Source organism: Haemaphysalis longicornis, unplaced genomic scaffold (genome assembly GCF_048455015.1).
Source record: "Haemaphysalis longicornis isolate Haplotype H1 unplaced genomic scaffold, Haemaphysalis longicornis Haplotype H1 scaffold_3, whole genome shotgun sequence".
Lineage (NCBI taxonomy): Eukaryota > Metazoa > Arthropoda > Arachnida > Ixodida > Ixodidae > Haemaphysalis > Haemaphysalis longicornis.
Window position 1 is genome coordinate 85,684,839 of NW_027526335.1, and position 20,961 is coordinate 85,705,799.

A 20,961-nucleotide genomic window follows, 5' to 3' on the forward strand; every position below is an offset into this window, starting at 1 on the left:
CGATTTCATGATGAGTTGCTACTGCACCAATAACGACAGAGCAGTGTGAAAGCAAAACATCAATGGCATGGTGTGTTTTAAATTCTTTCTCTTTACTTCTGACTTCCACAGTAAGCAGGACCACTAGAAAACCCGGAAGCGACTTTTTCGGGCTCCCTGCCTTGCGCCAGCAATCAGATGGTTCTCAGAGTGACCAGGGAATTCGTGCACTTTAGCTAGGTGCTCTGGGTGCCACAACTGATGTCAAGTAAAGTGACAGTGCCATTCCAGCAATGCAGTTATACAAAACAATGTCTGCAAGTATGCAGCATTAACTACATTTTCCGTTATGTACAGAAACTCATTCAACAATGACTTGAAGTAAAAACCTGTCAAGATGGGCATCAACATAAAGTGTGATTTGCTACAGTTTCAAAATATACACAAGTGTAAACAAAGCAGCGAGAAGATATTTTTAAAAAGCCTTTTTACGCAATCGGTGATCTACAGGCCACGCTGTAAGAAAATGGAAAAGCCTCCAAGACAGCAATGCAGCCTCTAAAAGGCCCCGCGCAATTAAGCAGCTATCTGCCAAGTGAAGTGCGGCTTGCTTTACAGCTAGCATAATAAGCGCTTGTAATTGATATCATACAGAGCTAACAGGCTTAGGACTTCGTCATGACCACACTGGATGTATAGACGACTAGTTTAGGCCAAGCTTGGGCAGGGACAGATTTGGGTGTAGTTGGCATTAAAGGAGTAGTGACACGGAATTTCAAAGCTGAGATAACTATGTAAAATGCTTCTTTTTCATCAGGAGATATCTCCCGGCAAGTTTCAACAGTAACCGTTCAGTATCACATACTTTAAATCCATTTTAATCTTTGCCCGCACGTGAAAGCCTACAGCGGGCCAGCATGACATCATCTGCTACTAGCCCCAAACCGCCAACGTTGGGGGCTCCCGCGACAAAGCCGATGAGCTGGCTGCGGTTGGCGCGCACTGCTAGGCCTTGTGTAGCACATCATGGTTTTGCGACTGACGTCATGCTGCCCAGACGCGTGGGGATGGCGAAAACCTCAGCTGGTCTGGGTGAGCGCATGTTCTCGCTCTCACGCGCATCCACAAAAGCAGCGGTGCGGCAAGAATGGTGACGGCAGGTACGTCCTCCTGTCATGGCGGCCGCTCGGCGTTCGTTTAGGCGAAACCGAAACTGACGCGAATAAACGATGCTGTAAACGAATGCTTACGCTGTGCTCGATCATCTAATGTGTCATTCTATGATTAGTGGGCTGGTAGGCACACATAGCAGCGGAAAAAAAAATAACGTTACACGAAAATTTTGTGTCAGTACTTCTTCAAAGCAGACGACAAATGAAGTGAACCTATAAATGCCCTGTAAGTTAGTAACTCTCTTGCACAACAGAACACAGAGCCGGAGCCGCAAAAACAACAGCATCTCAAAATGCTATGCAGAGACCATCTTACTCTAAAAGCACAAATCAAAGCAGTCAATTCTGCGTCTTTCACCTAGTTTATATATACACGACTGTGTGGCCAGAATAAATCCACTCCAGCCACTTTCTAAAACAGGCAGTGTTAGTGGGCCAAAGACAGTACAGCCACGCGAAACTGAAAGTATGCAACTGAGCAGTACACGAACAAACATAAACAACGGTTCCCTTCTCCGTTCGTTTACCACACGCCGGGGCACGTGTTTGGCGGCATGCACACATTGACTTCGCTGACCACTTCCTCGACCTGAGACACCGACAACATGTGCAGCATGTGTTCTGTCGACCCAACCACGGGCAACGCGTCTGTCGGATGCTGGATGCTGGCGAAGAGCTGTTCCACAGCGGCATGTTCGTGACTCCCAGGTTCCATGCGGGCAAGCTCTGTTATCTCGGGTGCCGGCTCCATTTCGACTATGACGTTCGGTGCTGCTGTGGTTGGTGACGGCAGGTGTTCGTCCATGGCTTCCAGTGTAACTATAACCTGGCCATCGGTGGTCATGTCTGTGACTTCCATGGACACATCTGGAACTGAACACAGGGCCGAAGGCGCGGGAGTTGCATCTGAAGACTCGGAAACTGGAGCCACGACTGAGGCTGTTTCCGCTGTGTCTGAGCCCAAGGCTGCAACTGCGGCGTCAACGGAAGAGACCTCGGAGGAGACTGGTGGGTCCGGGTAGGGCACGACTTCGACTGATGTGCCAGCTTTGGCGTCATCCTTAAAAAAGGAAAGGAAAATTTTTGTCTCGTTGCGCTCACTAAGGCTACTATTCGCCCCGAGCGCGAACACAGTCGGCCCCTGGCGGCGGCGGGACGAACCGCTCCTAGTGTGGATGGCGCTCTCGCGTCGTCTGCTTTTTAACGTTGCGTGCGGCGCAAGACGCGTGCTGCACACGACAAAACAACCAATATGTGAGCTCGTTTGGCAGTAAGCAATGACATAGTTACTTCTGCTTGCGCATTTCCTCTAGAAACGCAATAATCAGCGGCCGTTGAGGGTCAGTGCGCTGGTTTAATTCCACGAAACATCTTCGCCCTGGTCACCGCTTGATTGTGAAACGTGTTATAAACGTTGCTTCCACACATTGCACTTTTCTTATTGTTGAGTGCAGTGTTCTGCCATTTCGGGAACGTCGAAGGGTGATTTTTGAAGGTGGCGTGGTGATTATTTAAAGGATAAAAGTTTAGTACGCGAAACGGGTAAGAAGGGACAAGACTGCACACGCGGGCAAATTCCACACCCTTGTAAAATTGCGCTGTGTTCTTATAGAAATAAGAAACAAACAAAAACATTTACACTGCACACGACCCGTGCGCTATCGCCCATACATTACCGGACACGTATTTTACACCCGCAAGAGCCTGTGTGATCGTGTCCTTCCCGTACCTTTTCTAAAATAAATACTATTTTTGGACAGTCGTTGTTTATACTGAGGAGGAGGAATAAACAATTATTCAACTGTATCGAGTTGCTAATTTTACGTATTATTTAAAATACGTTTCTATGGATGCCCAAGAGTATTTAGGGGGATTCTTCGGTAAAATTAAGCAGTTGTGAGTTTGCGTCTGTCATGTGGCATTTCGTGTGTCATGTTCATATATATCATTTTCAAATCCGACATGAATCACCTTGTCCAGAAACGTGCCTCACTCAGCATAACCAAATGCCTAATATGGTCACGTCTTAACCTCTTAAGGTGGACCTAAGTTTAAAGAAAGAGAAAACGCGTAATATAATGCACGTTGTTGCCCACATGTGTGAGGGGTGTGTGCCATGACTCGCTGTTTTTTTTTTTATTTTTTTTTTCCACAATGCTTGCTTTCAATACAATTTTGAAAAAGGCGAGCCACAATACCTGGACAATCCCGGACCAAAGGGGAATTAATCAGTTTTAAAAATAGGTACTGCTCTTTCACCGCTGCAGAACACGACGCCTAGTATTGTAAGTAATATTGATAACCATAGTTTGGCTTTTCGCGGTACATGCGTTCTCTTCTCGCTGCTCTTGCAACGTTGGTAGGACCCCCCCTTCTCGAAAAAAAACTAAATGCCCAGAATTTCATTTTTTAACCAATCCTCAAGAATTAAACGCCAAGACAAAGGCGATATTCAGTTTACAAAACAAAGTAGTTACCGGGAACCCGTTGCGCTGATTCGCAACGAGAAATAAAAAGGAAATGTTTTACTACATCTGCAACAGCGCAACTTCATTTATTGCCATCTTTAGGGTTCGTAAGCGACCTTATACGGAAGAATGCAAACACATCTCGCTGTTGCAGGCACCTGTTAGATTTTAAAAGGAACGCAAATGGTCAACAGAGCCGCCGTAACAAAAAATTTGTGCTCACTGTGAGGTCCCAGAAGCTTGCAATTGGTTTGCACACTGTAAACCTGCTTGTCACTCTGCGAAAACCTAGCTAAACATGAGATGTTGATTGTACTGCGTGCGTCGATAATTCAATTCGCAAGTTCACTTGCGACGAAAGCCGTAAATAAGTGATCCGAAACCGTTATTCATCAAACCTTCCTTCAGAGGCGCTAAAATTTCATTTAAAAGACCCGTTAGAGCGGTTACATTTATATTTCTGCGCTGATCAAAATTCAGTAATTTTGTGTTGCCTTTTGAACACACAAAAAATATCGTAAGCTCTTAGAAAGAATTTCAGGGCAGTTAAGTAGTGTTACCATTTCAGGGCATCCCACAAATGCAAGAATGCGTCATGCTACCATCGAAAGCGATTGAGATTGCCGTTGTAAACTGAATTTAAGAGATCGATACTTCCTGATTTGTTTCTATTTATGCTCTTATTGAAGGCTCAAATCCGTAGTCTGGAAAGATCGAGCTTGCTACGAGCCACAGCGTACAAGTTCATTGTCACAATTACGGCCATTCTGAGATTCCCGATGAGTCGTCGCTTTTTTTGGTGCAGTAATGAAAACTGACTGCCGCTTCCATGCTATACATTGAACGTTTAGGAACCGAACTACAGCATACCACTCTTGTTTGCACCTTTCGTGCGCACATACGGCGGGAAAAAGGCACGAAGCGCGCCCACAGTGTGCATTCTTACGGGCCGCTCAGCGGAGCATCCACACTAGCAGCGCGACGCTGTCGCCACCTACATGTCGAGCTCGCGGCGAATAAAATGCAATCAATGTTCTCAATACCCCTCATGCATTGGTGCAACAAAACTGTAATTATATAATCTATACTACCATTGAGAATCTACCGGGGAAAGTTAAAAAATTTGCTTTTGCGGGAATATCATGGCCATGCGAGTGAAACAAACTACACGAAAATTGCCCGCAAACCGAAAACTTATTTCTGAAAGTCGGTTATACCACTTTGCGAGCCTTACCTTGCAGTAACTTCACAGCTCAACTCTCACACAACAAGAAGTGCTTCATTGCTAGTCGTGCGCCTCTAAAAACGACTAAATCGCGTCAAACGCATCCAAAACATCCCGCGGGTTCGCCTTCCTTGGTCCTCAGCACCGAGTATGTCCGAGCATGCAAGCGAAGCCCAGCATCTGCTGACAAACTTTGCAGACAGCGGCACCTTGTTGTTCAAATGCTGTCCACAAAACTAAGTGAGCACCACTTTGTTGAGATCTTGCGGTAGCCATGCAAGCACACTGCAGCAGAAGTTTATGCGCTTTGAAGTCAGAAAAAAAAAATGCATGAGAACTTTTCACACACTGTAGCCTCAAATGGGTAGATAAAATGCCGACTGGACGTGCAGTGAATTTTGTTAACGCGGGATCGTTTCCCAAAAACATTTCATTGCCACGAGATATGATATACAGCTTCTATGAACATTCTCCGGGGATCCGAAAATATTTCATTGCCGCGGGAATTTTTTACTTGCAGGATTTCGTTATCACTGTAGTTACAGTCAAACCCCGCTACAACAAACTTCGCTTCAACGAAATTTCTAATTCAAAGAAATATTTCCGATTCCCCATCAGCTAGCCATAAGAAGTCAATGCAACAAAGTCCTCGCCACAACAAACCATTTGTCTGGCTTGTTTTCGCTTCATAAAATTTTCGCTCATTGAGGTTGGGGTTGAACATTTACTCAATAATAAAATAAGCATAACGCCAGCCATCTGTAACTTTGTATACATTCAGGGCGCTTAGTTTCACCAAAAGCGTGCACCGTGGGCCCACACTGCCACCTACAAACTAGAACAAACTCATAGATGGACGCCATTGTTTGCTGGTGATAACAATGCGGCTGGCTGTCTTTACATGAGGCGCAAGCCCCGGTTCACTAAACCGGACATACAGCCAATCCGTATCCGGAAGAAACTGCGCTGTGAAAATGTGCCCTACTGGTGCTGTGCTGCCACGAATGAGTTGTGAGCAGCTGTCGTTGCAGTTTTCCTTCTACCATTCTTCAAACTCAAAAGCAAAAATAATGTTTTCGTACTTAGTTTTGAACCTGCGTCCTCCTATCTTAATTGTGAGCTTGCACGCGGTCGTGATAAATTCAAGTGTGCACGGCTTGGCCGCCACGGTGACATGCCGCCGTGCCCAGTCAGAGGATAAGATAATGGATGCCGCTCCTGCCAAAAGTGAGAGATGGGCTTCTGCCGGCCTAGCAGCTATGTGCAAGTAATCAGCTCAGTAGATACGCCTTGCTGTACAGCAATATGTTTTGCAACTGCATTTTTCCTCCTTCCACCCCTTGGTTACACGCTCTTTCCAAGCAGGTAAAAGAACAGATAATCGTTGGTATGTATGTTACTGAATAAACAGAGCAAAATTGCACGTCACTCTATTTTCTAAACATTGCATTATACGGTCAATGATGCGGATAATACACAGGGCTATTTTTGTCACCCTTCAGTGGTATGTTGGGGCAGATTTCGCCCCAGCGAATTTCTAACGAAATTTATCACACGTCCGTGAATTTCATTGTACAGGATTCAACTGTAGATGTTTTAAGGTGGGACTGTTGCTCAAAGGTAACCTTTTTTTTCTCGGCACATTGGAATGAAATTGAGAGGGTACACTGACATCGATGAGGCAGAGCCATAAGGGACCGCAATTTCACAATAAAATTTTCACGCTCTAGTGACCCGCAACTGCAGCATAAATGTGCCTGAACTGCTGCAATCTAGGTAGCAGCTGCAACATGCCTATGCAGATGCTAAGGAATTAGTTATGGCCACTGCTTCATTATAACGGCTTCCCCACATTTACCAAAATGCTGCAAAGGCAAATAACGATTTACTATGTTCATTCATTCCTTAGGTAGCCTATTTTCGTATATAACAATGTTAACTGTGACTGAACTCCCATCCTCCCACCCTTTAATAAACTCGCGTGGTTGCACCTTGTATGTTGTGTTACACAGAAACCTCAGGGAGTTTAACCCATCACAGGAGCAGTGCGTCTTCGCGGATTTACACTTTCCCAGTGCACCAGCATTCTCTGGTGTGCTGAATGCTACAACTTCCAACACACACACAAAAAATTAAAATTCTTATTCCACAAGCAATGCCACCAAAGAGCAGCTAGTACTGTTACAAAATAATGTACCACTCATGACATGAGGATTCATTAATAGCAGCCAAAGACTGCCACAGTGACACACCAGGAGTGTGGCTACACCACAAGATTTCTATACTGTTCATAGTAACAGCGCTAACGACACGAGACAAGGAGAAGAGGGCACAAACACGGCGCTGACTAACAACTGAGTTTTATTGCTTAGGCCAGTGGCTTTTAACACACATGGGCAAAAACAACAAAAAGGAAAAAAGAAGGAAACACTAAATTAACACGTGAACATTTGTGAGAGCGCAAGCGTGCATCACACTGACTTTACGTTTATTTACCCGTTAATCTACTTACGGGGCAAGATGTACAATCAACACAAAACACAAGCCCATTTTGTAATCACAAGATCAATTAGGAAACAAGACAAAGATTACCAGGGTGGGGCTTACTGCGCTAGGAATCTACATTCTTTGTCTGTGAGGGCGATAGATGGGGTGCTTATGCATTGATCACCTAACTTGTCAACTACTGTGGCCTCTAAGATTTCTCGCACGATTTGGCTGCCATGCTCGCCTCGTGTCTTTACCTCGTGTCGTTAGCGCTGTTACTAAGAACATGTAGCAACTCGCCCAATCTTCCGTTTTAGCTTCTATACTGTGTTTGTGCATCTACATCGTGTCTCTAGAGCATGTTCACGCCATGAGTCTACACTATGTGTGTCTACACCATGTGTCCACACCACGAGGTGTCCACGCCGCGTGCCCATCCGTGCCCCGCTGTTGGACACTTTTAAGTGCGCCCACGGCGCGCACCTTGTGGGCAAACTTTGCATGCAGCCGCATGGAGCCGTGGTTGAGGAAGCCCCGGCCGCACAGGGCGCAGAAGACGCGCAGGCTGGACCGGTGCATGGTGGCAATGTGCTTCTTGAGGCTGCACCGGCTGCGGTACACCTTGCTGCACACGCTGCACTTGAAGTGCACCTCGTGCGTGTGCGTGCGCAGGTGCATCGCCAGGCTCAGCTCCGTCCTGCACGCCGCACAGCACCAGGGGGGGGTCTTAAAAATACTCCAATTACCACGAGGATATGATTCTGTGTATTTGATGAATCGCCTCCAGCACCTGAAAAATACGTCTCAAGGTATTGCCGTGCTGTTTTGTCAAACTCCCAATAAGTAAAAGAAAGAAGCCTTGCTTCTAAGCACCCCCTACTAATACTACTAATAATCATGCTGAGCTGTAGAACTATGCCCTGCGGGAAATACAAAAACGCCGTGCATACAAAAATCGCATTGGTGGAACAAACATCATTTCTAACCATCAGGTAGCATGCCTACCAAAGTCGGTGACCATCGCATTGCACCCTTCCGTTTTGAGAGGTAAGCGCGGAGTCTTGTGCGTTTATGGTTCTTCGCGTATCATGCCAGTAAATGGCTGCTTGTCACCTTTTTAGACATATAGCATTACTAATAGTTCATATTGCAGGCAGATGTATGGGACTTTAAAGCATTAAAAAAAATCTATTGGCAAGAAGCTTTCTTTTTAAGACACTTTTCCTTCTTTGTAACATTACTTTGTGAAATTTGGTTTGATTTGCAAAATACTCAGCTTGTAAACAAAATTTGTTTACGACAATAAAGCCGACAGCACTTGCCATTTTCACTTCAATTTTTTTCATGACGCGAAAGAGCACATAACAAAGTTGATCAGAGCCAAAGGAGCAGCAACAAGGCACATAGCAAGATGACCAAGCCGTTGGTGTGCTACCGCCTGGGTGAGGGTGCAGAAAGTACCGGCAAAAGGCCACAACATGACGATCAGAACCCGCTCGGTTATTTCGTCACTTCTGCTAACAATATGCAACCTTTTCTGCTGGCCACCTTATTTACAGACACTGGCTTTAAGAAGGGACAATACTGCTTGCTTTCACCGGAACAAATCTTTCGATAAAAATTTACAGAAAGGCCGAAATTGAACCTGAAACAAACCCTACCACCGGTTGTATAGTGAGACAGCCTGTTTGACAATGTTCATTAGCCAAAGTTTGTGCCTCTTTAAAACGTGTGCTCAGCAAAATTTGCCAGCTAAAAAAACGCTCATACAAGCTCCTTCGATTCCACCTCCCCACATACGGCATTAGTCATGCCACAAGCTGTACCGCAAAAAAATGCATGGTGTGGTGCTAGCCCACTTTCACGGTTTTGGCATTTTGTGCCTTATTAAAGCGAAGCTTTATTGTCCTCACTGATGCCGTTGTATGCCAATATGCCCTGCAGGAAAACCAACTTTCTCAGATGATGATGATGATGAATGATGTGGGTGAAGGTAAAGAAAAAAAAAAAAGTTCCCCGTGGCCGGAACTGAACCTGCGTCACTCGCGTTATGAAACCGGCGTCTACCCGATTGCTCCATTTCAACATGGTGGAAGCGAACGCCAACCAGCAGGTACCAATTTGCGCCGTGCACCCCAAACCCAAACGTTAGGCCTACGGAGTGCACACCCGAGAGTTGCCGTGGGTAATCTAGAAAAGTGGTGCGTACCTCCAGAGTAGCACATACTGGCAGTGCGGGGTTGAAACAAAGAATACATCACAAGAAAGCTTCGCTTTCAACCATCATCGTCGTTAGACGGAGGGGTACAAGATTTTTTAAATAACTGACGCAGCCGTGAGTTTGTACATTTGTATTCAGGGCACTGCAAAATATTTCTTATTATGCTTTACAACAACCAGCCCACTTGCCTGTCTTATATTGGAAGCGTTTCACACTTTAGTTCCTTAACTTCTACTTGCCAGAGTGCCAGCTCTGCAGGATCACAGCTCACTTGTTTGGGCCACAGAGCACAACCCATGGCCCTACGTTTTTCCATTCAAAGTGACGCTTGCATCCTGGCAGCCCTTCAAAACAGCAGGGGGGTAAACAACCAAACTGCAGTTGCACATTACGTTTGCAGCGCTCTAACTGCTAACTTACAGCCCACAATGCAGTAGCAGTCAAGGTTAACAGTGGCCTCGTGGTGCTAGATGTGAACGGGAGACTTACTGGAAGGACTTGTTGCACTCTGGGCAGTTCCTCTCCTCGGTCGCTTCGCCCTCGATGCCGTGAAAGAAGACCCGGTGAGCGCGCAGGCTGCCATCAAATTTGAAGAAGCGGCCGCAAGGCTCGCAGCTGTACTTCCACCGAGAGCAGCCGTACCGTCTGCGCAAGACACGAGGGCACGTGGAGTCGGGAACACTGCCAAACCCTACCTAGGACCAGCTTTTGGCCCATGAAGTCATCGAGCGTCACGCTTAAAAGTGTCGAAACCTGGGCTGTGGCCTCTAAATAAGTCTCGCCTCACCTCTTTCTGCAGTTGTCCACACCATCCGCAAGTTGCTGAAATGTGACCACTAATGGCTTAGCTCAGTTAGCATAAGAAACGGCCTCCCAGGTTGAGTCAGACTCATCACTGGCAAAATCTTGGTCCGAACACACGTACTGCCATACGCTTCGCAATTTACTAAAACAAAGCCTTCTATGACTTACTGATGCCGTTCCATGTCGTGCCAAAACGTACAGCAAGAAAGCCAACTTTACACAATTAGTTTCACAAAACGATGACGATAAGGCAAGGCCTTATCATAGTAAGGCCTAGTCTTTTTTTGGGGGCGGGGCACATCAAGTGCCCGCCCTAAAAAAACGCTTCCCGAGGTCGGACTTGAATCTGGGTCCCCTGTGTTATGAAGCCAACGTTTATCTGACTGCACCATTCTGACATGGTCGAAGCAGTTTGGATTTTGGACTCTGACTTAGGTTGTTGGGAGAAAGATCAGTGTCATAATCTTTCTCTTAATTAAAAAAAGGAGCTTTGATTTTCTACATTTTTCCAGCACCTCGCTGGCACGGCTATCTTTCTGCTTGTTCCTTCTGGCATTAAGCCCCATTTGGATATGCTGTTTGATAAGGAACTAGTGTAAGCTGTTCGTCACTCTAAGGTATATGTATGCAGATCAAACGCCGCAGCGTTTGGTTCACTGATTCCCTGTACATCATTCAGTTTGACCACCTCCTTGACGTTAGTTCTTTTTTACAGTTTATTTAGAGAATTATTTTTCTTAATTAAATTGGTTTCATTAAGAACAACAATCTCGTTGCCTCAGACTTCATAACAGCAAGAGCGAGACTTGTTTGTGGACCATGGCACAGAAACGGTTCAAGGATTTTTTAAAATTGACTTGTCCTGTCTGATTGCACACACAAAAGTTTGCAATCAATGCCTCCAGCCTTGCTTTTCCCTCCGTGGCACTCAATCTTGGCAGCGCTGGGAAAGCAATGACCCCGGTCTGCCCTCGCTGGCAAGTGCCACCAGAAAACTGCACCAGTGGTGCACTGGCTAGCCGAAATGGGCATGTGTTGCACCCTGTGTGAACCACAGAGTTCCATAGTAATATACTCTAGCCGGAAATCTGTCCATGCAGTCAAAGGAAAACTGCCACAGCAGTTGACAGCATTCCTTTCTAACTGAGCCTGGCTTGGAACATGCTTTTTTGTGGCACCTGACAACAAAGACAACAGCAAGGGCAGCATGTTTTTCTTTCTTGTTAAGGCTGCATGAAGCCCACAAAACTCCCGAAAAAGAAGTCTTTTATGAGCTATGAGTTTATATTATAACCTCAGATTTGCTGATGACGTTGCCTTGCTAAGCAACTTGGGGGACGAATTGCAAGGCATGAATACTGCATTGAACAAGCAGAGTAGAATCGTAGGCCTGAAAATTAATATGCAGAAAACTAAAGTAGTGATCAATAGACTCGGGAGAGCACAGCGGCTTGAGATAGGTGGCGAGGCAATGGAAGCGGTAAACGGATGCATCTACTTAGGGCAAGTAGTGACCCCGGATCCCAAACATGAGGACAGATAACTAGAAGGATAAGAATGGGGTGGAGTGCATTCGGCAGGCATTCTCAGATAATGAATGGCAGCCTACCATTGTCCCTGAAGAGGAGAGTGTATGACAGCTGCATCTTACCGGTACTCTACTATGGGGCAGAAACTTGGAGGCTCACTAAAAGGGTTCGACTTAAATTGAGGACGACTCAGCGCGCAATGAAACGGAAGATGATAGGTGTAACATTAAGGGACAAGAAGAGAGCGGAGTGGGTCAGGGAACAAACGCGTGTTAAGGACATATTAGTAGAAATTAAGAAGAGATGGGTGTGGCCAAGGCACGTAATGCAAAGGCAAGATAACCGTTGGTCAGTAAGGGTAAGAGAGTGGATCCCTAGGGAAGGCAAGAGTGGCAGGGGGAAGCAGAAAGTTCAAGTGAATAAAACTGCAAGAAATGCTTCCACTGCACTGCACACCTCAAGCAATCAAGCCGGTACAGGCACAAATACAAGTGGACTCGCCACGAGTAAAAGCTCTCGCCCACCTGCCCGGCCGGTGGGCCCAGCTCCTGACGTGCGAGCGCACCACCGCAGCCGTGCAGCTGGTGGTCTCGGTGGAGCCCTGGTCCGGGTGGGCCACCCTGCGGTGGGCTACGATGCCGCTGGAGGTGCGGAAGCGCTTGCCGCACAGAGCGCAGCCGAAGCGGGTGTTTGGGGGGGGCCCGTGGGACGACGCCTGGTGCTTCTCCAGCAGCCGGGGGGTCTCGTAGAGCCGGTGGCAGTCGCCGCACTCCAGGGAGGCCGCGTGCGGGGCTCCGTGCAGGGCCACGTGCGTCGCGTGGGCGTCCTCCGCCACGAAGTTGCGCGGGCAGTGTGGACACACCAGCGGGCCTCCCGGCCGGTGCTGCCGCCTCACGTGCAGGGTCAGCTGGAAACTGCGCGGTGCACAGGGGGCGAGAAGAGTCCAACATTCAGACAGCTGGGGTTTCATACACCGAGTCTACAATACTGAGGCAGCAATTTCCCCGTGCCCTCAAATAGGTCTCTTTATGATTATGAACTGCTCAGGACTGCTCCAGAGCAGCTCCACATACCCCCCCCCCCCCCCCCCCCCCCCCCCCCATAAAACTTTTACTCCTAGAGCAGTGATGCACTGCCCGCAATGTGCTTATCACTGTTCTGGGCAGGTAAATAGAAGATACCAAACTGCATTATTCCCTCCACTGTTGACTTAATTGCTCTCAGTATAAACAGCTCCTGTTGTCCTTTAGAAGTTGCAGTAATGGGAGGATCTTTTTGCATGGATGCATGCCCTCCTTCTTCCCCTAGAAAGCAAAAGGTACAGCGCAAGGTACAAGTTGCACACATAAAAACTAGCAACGGTAGACCATATGCTGCTTGCACCAAGAGCATTTGTTCCGTGTGCACCAATTGGTGCACATGCCCCCTTAGAAGCTTGCCCAAAAGTGGGCACCAAGCAAGTCTCAGGCATCGGCCTTCTTGCCTCCCCTGCCTTCCACACCGTCAGCAGGTTGGTAGCCGAAAAAAGTTTGAGGACACCTGGGCACTTCTTATGGGTTGCGAAGCCGAAAACATTAATGTCCAGCTGAACGCCCGAGATGCTTTGCTTTAAAGGGCTTCGTATAATACTGCCACTTGGGGACACTTCGCTTTACAATCCACCTTTGCGCATTCACATAGCTTCAATCTTGTCTCCTATGCACCGAGAATTTCGCTGATTGTCTGTCTGCTCGTCCTGCTGCCTTCTCTCGCTCTCTCGCTTCACCTGACATTGACGGCCACCTCTCGCTGCTGCCGAGTTTAGGCTCGCACTATGGAGCATCTCGCGCTGTGGAACACACCACAGAGAGCTCACCGGAAGGCGAAGGCCCGCTCGCACTGGGTGCAGGAGAAGGGGTAGCGGCCCGTGTGGGTGGCCCGGTGCTGCCGGAACTGGAGGGCGCTGTAGGTGGCGAAGGCGCAGTCGGGGCAGCGCAGGTGCCGCACCCGCTTCATGGCCGCCAGCTCCTCGGCCGTCAGCTCCTGCTCATGCACCACCGCCATGTGGGTCTGCTGCTTGCGCTCGTTGGGGAACTTGTGCCCACACAGCCTGGACAAAGGCAGAAGGCAGGAAGGAAGGGGGGAGTCCTTTCCAAAACGACAACAAAAGCTTCGTTCTAGCAAGAAGTATTACGAAGCACGCTATAACAGCACTGCTGCAAGAAAAGCTAGGCAGCCTCTCCAAAACCTACGTTTGATGAGGGGCATTGGAACAGAACGAGGGTTTCATTCCAGAACCTTTAAGGTTTTTGTCGTCTCCAAAGTCTATTCTCCATCCCTACCTGTGATACCCTCCTTTACCTTAAAGGGGCCATTAGGACAAAACACAAATTTGGCTCATTCAAAAGATTGCCTCGTTAGAATCATACTGACAACACTTCCAACGTAAACTTGCTCGAATAAGCTATATAATTAGGAAAAAAAGGGAATGGCCATGCGACCCACTGCTCATTTCCCACAACAGAACCTATGATGTCATATGCACAGCTGTGCGATTGGCTGAGGCCAGCGAAAGGGAACGCAAGTTAGGCAGGGCTTATAAGCTTACAAAACGAGCTATAGCCGCTTAAATGTAATGCATATTCATTTTAAAGCAGTAACAACAGTGGCATTAACATGGAAGCTATGAAAGTACACGTAAACATAGAAGTGTACCAAAGCGTATTGTTGTTGGCACTTCGCGCACTATGCTTGTTATAGCTGCACAGCAGTATGGCGCTTTGGAGTTGTCTGACACGACACAGGTGAATTGGCATAAGCGACACTGTCTTACGTGACTCTGTTTGCCGAGCATACCCAATGTTTCACAAAACGATTACTACCTACAGTAACAAAACCAAGCCAGGTGGAAATTTGGTCAAAAACAACGCAAAGGCTAACAGTGATGAAAACGTTATGGTGGCGTCATTTAGCAGGACTGACAGTAAACTAGGCTGCACAGCAAACATGTGCGCACTGCTTCTCTAGCTCGGCCATGCCGCAGTATGCAGCAGAGCCTAATGGCACACTAACGTTTGCTTGAAGACTTGCTTTAGTTATGTCATCGCAGACAATGTCATAAAACACATTTGGTGCGCGAATAAAATTTTTTACCTAAAGTGAATAATTTCTCAGTGAATAAAGCCATTTGCTGTTGGACAAGAGCTGGGGGCACTATAAAACACCGAATCTTTTGAATAAATAAAACAAACTTGTTTTTCGTCTGCAACCTTTTTTTTTGCTAACAGCGTTCTCAGATAATGCATTGAGTACTCCTGCTTTTAATGCCTCTTGATCACATTATATTCCCACTTCAAATATCTTTTGCATGGGCTCGGGCAGTGATGAAGTCACATTTTTCTTCTTTAAATGTTATGTCGTTTCAGAAAATGCATGTTTATTTATGTGTAACACCTACAACAATGCCGTAAATAAATAATTAAATAAATAAGGCCGGGACATCGGCGTCGCAGCCAGATGCGCCCGTTCTACACGCGGGGAGCTCAGCACTGACCATGGAGACAGACGGAGAAAGTATGGAAGCAAGCAGCAAGCCTCCCAAACAGGAGGGCACCAGCGAGCCGAAAGAGGATTCCATGCCAAGAAAACTACGGCAGTCTCTCACCTCACTATATCGAAGTTGGAATGAATGCTGAAACACCTTAAAACTTTAATGCCAAACCAAAAACAACCCCCCCCCCCCCCCCCCCTTTTTTTTCCAATTTTGCTCATGAACGAAATAATAAATAACATTTCGTTTTTGTTTTTGTTCCGGCCAAACATATCGATTTTCGGTTCTACTTTTGCTTTCATTCCGATAACCTGCACAGCATATCAGTACAAGTACGCATCTATACACTGCTGTTTGCTGTAATTTAACTTTGCCGGGCACCTTACCATACCTTGCTTTCCGTAGGTTTTGTAAGGCTGTATAGTGGCTAAATTTATGATCCTCAATTCCAATGTTTCATTTTAACTGATTGCTGACTCATATCGGAGGCACATTGATGTACACTGCACACCACAGACTTCAAGGCCTGTAACTCTGAAAAGCTACCGACGAAAATAAGAAACGCATACAAAAATTCTACTACTGTGTAAGCATTCCGTTCGCCCCGTTGCACCTGCCAAACCCAACTGACCGGCAAGCAAATTTGAAGTCCCGAGTGTGGACCAGCCGCTCATGGTTGCGCATGTAGTCCAAGGTGGCAAACTCCTTGGAGCAGTGTGGACACTTGGTGGCATTGGCAAAGTCGTGGGTGCGCTTGTGCTTGGTCAGGCTGCCTCGGCTGGTGTACCGGTGGCCGCACTGGTCACACAGGAATGGCTTGGCCTGCACGGACAGAATACCAGTACGCCAAGGCTTTCAAGGATGATGCAACATTCCCACCTACAAACACAATTTGTTCTCAATTCTTCCAGGTGGTGCTGCCCGGTATTCCGCCACATGATTGATGCTCAGAAAAAAGAAAAAAAAAGCTAAATGAATAATGAATTACAATTAATTCCCACCTCCTAACAAAATTTATTTATTTACATCTGAGGAGAAAAATTGTGCAATGTGACTTTTCATGTGTAGAACCTTTCTTGTCTGAAGCATGTGCAAATAAGTTGACTGCATGCATGTAAGCTAAATTTTCAGATAGCACAGTAAAGTTAGGCTTAATGCTTTCGAAACTGCCACTATGCTAGCCTCTATCGGCACCAAATCTCCATAGGGTCGTCCTAACTCAGCAAGGAAGTATGATGCCCCCTCCCCCCTCCACCCCTCAACTCACCTCTAATCCTCCCCACAATTCGCAAGATGAAAAAATGAGGTGCAGCATAACATGGGCCTAAGCATCAAAGTATATCACAAAATGACTCATTTTAAAAGTGGGCCAACCAGCTTGAGCGGGCCTGCAGACAGGCAGCCTGGTCTGGAAAGCCTAAATAACATTGTTTTAGTTGAAACATCACGAAGCTTCAGCTATTGCAGCTTTTATTTGGTGACAAACGGTGCTCCCCTCGTTAAAACATAAATAATTAAAGCTGAAACTTTTTTCTCCCAATTAAATTTAACTTTTTCCTGACACTCAACGCTGCACCACAGCTCAAGAGTTCTATCATTGTAAACCAGCATTCCCAGTTTGATGTACACAGAGTTTAGCGTCACTTGGCATGGCACAAGGCTCGGCATTATGGCTGCGTAACATTTATCCCGGACACAGCTTGAACAAAGGCCAAGGCTCACAGTCATTTAGTTATGGTAATGAAAAAAAAAAAAAAAAAAAAACACACAGAATGATGAAGATGACAAGAGGACATGTCTACCAACTGGATGCTAAGGCTCTTATATTCCCCCATACCGTGACCAGTGTTTAAACGTCCCCATAACCTTTGTTTTGTGAATGTCACTTCAGATGCAGCTACGGTAGATACTTTGCAACTGGCAAAAGAGTGCGGTCAGTTATCATACGCTCTCCCAGGCGGTGCGAACGAGGCAGTGCAGAAAGATTGATTGTGGGGTTTAAAGGAGCCATGAAGAGAAAACAAAAGTTTGTTTTATTCGAAAGATTAGGTGTTTCATAGTACCCCAAGCGCTTTCCCGGAAGCAAATGATGCTTTATTCACTGAGAAATAAGGCAATTTAAGCCAAAATTTTAAATCTCCCGCTAAAATTGAACATTCCGTGACGTGTACAATGGCGTCATAGAGCCGGTCCATGAAACAGATACTTAGTATGTCGACTCCATATAGCACCCACACGTGGGAGTCGATCGAGACGGCGGCCATTTTAAAAATACTAGTAAAACCTAGTGCACCCGCAGCCCTAGTCATGGAATCGCCTGATCCGGAGAACAAAACTCTCGCCGAGGAGCTCGGGCTTGCATTTAACAACCTCACACCACAAAAACGCTCAATGCTTCTAAGTGCACGAGCGGCAAGAGTTGTGGGATGCGCGGTGGACGGGAAAGCGACCATTCCGCGATAGCCACAACAGACGAACGCCCAGCCGTCGGCACCGCTGCCTCGTCAGCCCCGTCGCGACGGACGAATATAGACTGGTACGTATGTGCCGTATTTTGATTACGGTTAATAATAGTTCAATTTCAGTAGCAGTATCACTTATGCCAGTTGGCCGGTGTCGTGTATGGAAAGCCGTTCAAAAGTACTCGAACAAACTGAAGTTTTCAGTGGTTGTAAACTGGGAACGAGCTCGTAACGACAGCAGCAAGCCAACACCATTCGAAACTTACGCGACGACTGGCACTATCTCGTCGCTTCTTGCTGTTCCTTACTCCCCTCGTTTCTATTTTTACCTTTGCTGGTTGGCGATATGACAGCCAACCTCTTGTGAAGGGATTACGATACGAAGCAAGGTCGCGGCTGTGCGTGCTGGAACGGTTCGTTGGCCCCGAAGAGCCTCGAACCCGAAAATTCGTCTGCGCGACGGCGAGATGTCGAGCTCGGCCGGCGCTAGTTTTGTATGCATTGGCGCACACGCTTGCGAGTTCGTTCGGACCTTCAACCGTTTACTCCACCGTTCTTTGTCATAAAAAGAATGTGCAGTATGTTTCACGGGCATTTAGCTCGCTATGCAAACTGTAAGCCCTGCCTAACATGCGTTTGCTTTTGCCGGCCTCCGCCAATCGCAGAGCATTCCCAAGTGACATCACAGGTTCTGTTGCGGAAAATGAGCTGGTGGGTCGCATGGTCATTTCCTTTTTTCCTAATTATGTAGCTTATTTGAGCGAAGTTTGCGTTATAAGTGGTGTCGTTATGGTTCTAATGAGGCAATCTTTCGAATGAATCAAACTTGTGTTTTCTCTTCATGGCTCCTTTAATAAGCTGACGCTTTGCTGGCGATGAGGCGCACCGTAGTGGAGGGCTCCAGATTAATTTTGACCACCTGGGGATCTTTAACGGGCACCGAAATGCCAAACACGCGGGTGTTTTCGCTTTTCGCCTCCATCAGAAAAGTGGCCGCCGTGGCCAGGAATCGGACCCGCATCCTTGGGCTCAGCACAACGCCATAGCCACTGAACCACTGTGGTGGGCGCAACGCAGAAAGGAGGGGCACCACACCGCAGTATGGTCGGTACCTTGGAGTGGCTCCGGAGGTGTCCCCAGTACCCGCTGAAGGTCTTGAGCCGTCGGTCGCAGATCTGGCACAGGTAGTTGCCGTCCGAGGTGGGCTCCACGTGCAGCAGCTGGTGCTTCAGCCGCACGTGCTCGTCCCGCTCAGACTCCTGCAGGAACGGCTGTTCGCACTTCTCACACCTGCGGCAGCATGAAGGGGAAAAGGGGAAAGGGGGAGGGGTACAGGCGTCCTATTCACCCACTTCTTTCTCTCTCTTGCTTCATTGTACACACTTGTTCTGACCAGTGAAAAATAGCCGCAGTCTACACATTTGTCTTTCACCATGTGTTTTCTGCCAAGATGGGCAGGTGCAAAACAGCTCAACTGCACTTAGACCACAACATTAGCTGCATGACTGACACGGTATAAAATTGGCACAGTACAGCAGCACAGCATGGCTGGCCGCACACTTGCGACCTGAATAAGTTCCAGAAAATATGCACAATGCACCAACTCCATTCTCCCAAAATGATCAAAAGATTCCTTCTGCATCTACAATGCTAAGCTAGTTGCGTCTGCGCAATGGGTGAGAGTTGTGGGAAAGACCCTGTTTTTGTGAAGGGCCCAATGGAAATGGTTTGTGACAGGACTAAATCACTAAAAAAAAAAAAAAAACTTGTGTCCCGAGCTTGCTGCCACGGTAAGTTACAATTTTGAGGCAGTTGTTAGCTACGCCATCTTTTATGTGTCCTTAGTACAAAAATAGATGCCTCATAGTTCGCTCAAGCAACGTACCTTCACAGGGACACACAGTGAAGTTTTGTGTCTCGAAAAATGCAGAGAGAAGTAAGGCACTGCTCTCCTTAAAACACGTTGCCTTGTTGGGTAGTTAATGTTCTTCACCCTAGCATGAACGAACACAAAGGCAAGGTCCAGGCTTGAAAAGCCATGCTACAATTTCAGCTGAACTACCCAGATGTGGCCTTGATCTCTCCCCCCCCCTTCTTCACATTTTTTTCAAGCTAAGGTCACTTCAGACTTACAGTCACATCTGACGTTTCCCATAAACAGCACATGGCGCTAACGTGGCTTTATATGTTCATGAGCATAAGACATTCAGCGTTTACTGAATAAAGCAGTTTGTGGAATGACTAACTACCAGCAGAAGGGTCGTGCATACAACAGGCACCGAGGGAAAACAAGGACTGCTACCACACTGGGCAGCCAGCCCACCAAGTCAGTGTTGCTCAACAACACTACACGTACCTGAAGACCGGCACACTGGGGTGGTTCGAGGCAATGTGCTGGGCCAACTCCACGGGCTGCGCACAGCCAAAGGTGCACTGGTCACAGGTCAGGGCCACTGGAATGGAGTCCAGCATGGCGGCCGTCTCTGGAGCCGTCTCGGGATCCGCACCTTCCGCCTCAGCAACCCCGTCGGTGCCTTTTGCCGAGTTGCCTGCGACGTTTTTGTGGTACCTGCACAGCAAGTTACACACTCGCTACTCATACCCAACACTAAAAAGGGACCCTTTGTGGCAGAAGTGGCATGAAGTGACAAAGGTGAAACAGTGAATGGAGAGAAGATCTGGGGAAGCTAGACAGTACACTCACTTCTTAGTGTGTCGCTCCAGTCCCGCCTTGCTGAGAAAAAGCTGCTCGCAGTGGACACACAGGAAGGTTTCCCGTCCATGCTGGTGTGTCTGCACAAAAGACAGTGAAGGAGATCACAAGTGAGCTTGACAGAATTAGCCAACTCAAGCCACTGTCTCTGGAGACCTGCTACAGATCATGCGTGCGACACATGCATGCACAATAACGAGCGATTTTAAACACGAAAGAACTCACACCGCTCATTATTTGCACTATATCTTGTTTTTCCTGCACTCAGAAAAAGTTAATGACTCCTGCCTTCTATGCAGCATAAAGGCAGAGACTTCCCGAATGCCCCCCTTATCTCCTCTTGCCACCTGGCCTAGGAGATACAGCCGAACC

At 47.3% G+C, this 20,961-nt stretch overlaps 1 protein-coding gene across 2 annotated transcripts in view; it reads right to left on the reverse strand.

Annotated features, from left to right (window-relative positions):
• Nucleotides 1–326: 326 nt before the first annotated feature.
• The window catches only part of LOC144174765 (uncharacterized), a 34,436-nt gene continuing 13,801 nt past the window's right edge, over nt 327–20,961 (reverse strand). For both annotated transcript variants that reach the window (XM_077703633.1, XM_077703634.1), the window contains exons 6-14: nt 20,581–20,669; nt 20,233–20,445; nt 18,989–19,166; nt 16,046–16,236; nt 13,741–13,974; nt 12,410–12,799; nt 10,042–10,197; nt 7,815–8,028; nt 327–2,211 (exon numbers count right to left, since the gene is read on the reverse strand). In XM_077703633.1, the coding sequence (XP_077559759.1) occupies nt 1,675–2,211; nt 7,815–8,028; nt 10,042–10,197; nt 12,410–12,799; nt 13,741–13,974; nt 16,046–16,236; nt 18,989–19,166; nt 20,233–20,445; nt 20,581–20,669 (2,202 nt within the window). In that variant the 3' untranslated portion in view covers nt 327–1,674. The remainder of the gene's footprint in view (nt 2,212–7,814; nt 8,029–10,041; nt 10,198–12,409; nt 12,800–13,740; nt 13,975–16,045; nt 16,237–18,988; nt 19,167–20,232; nt 20,446–20,580; nt 20,670–20,961) is intronic.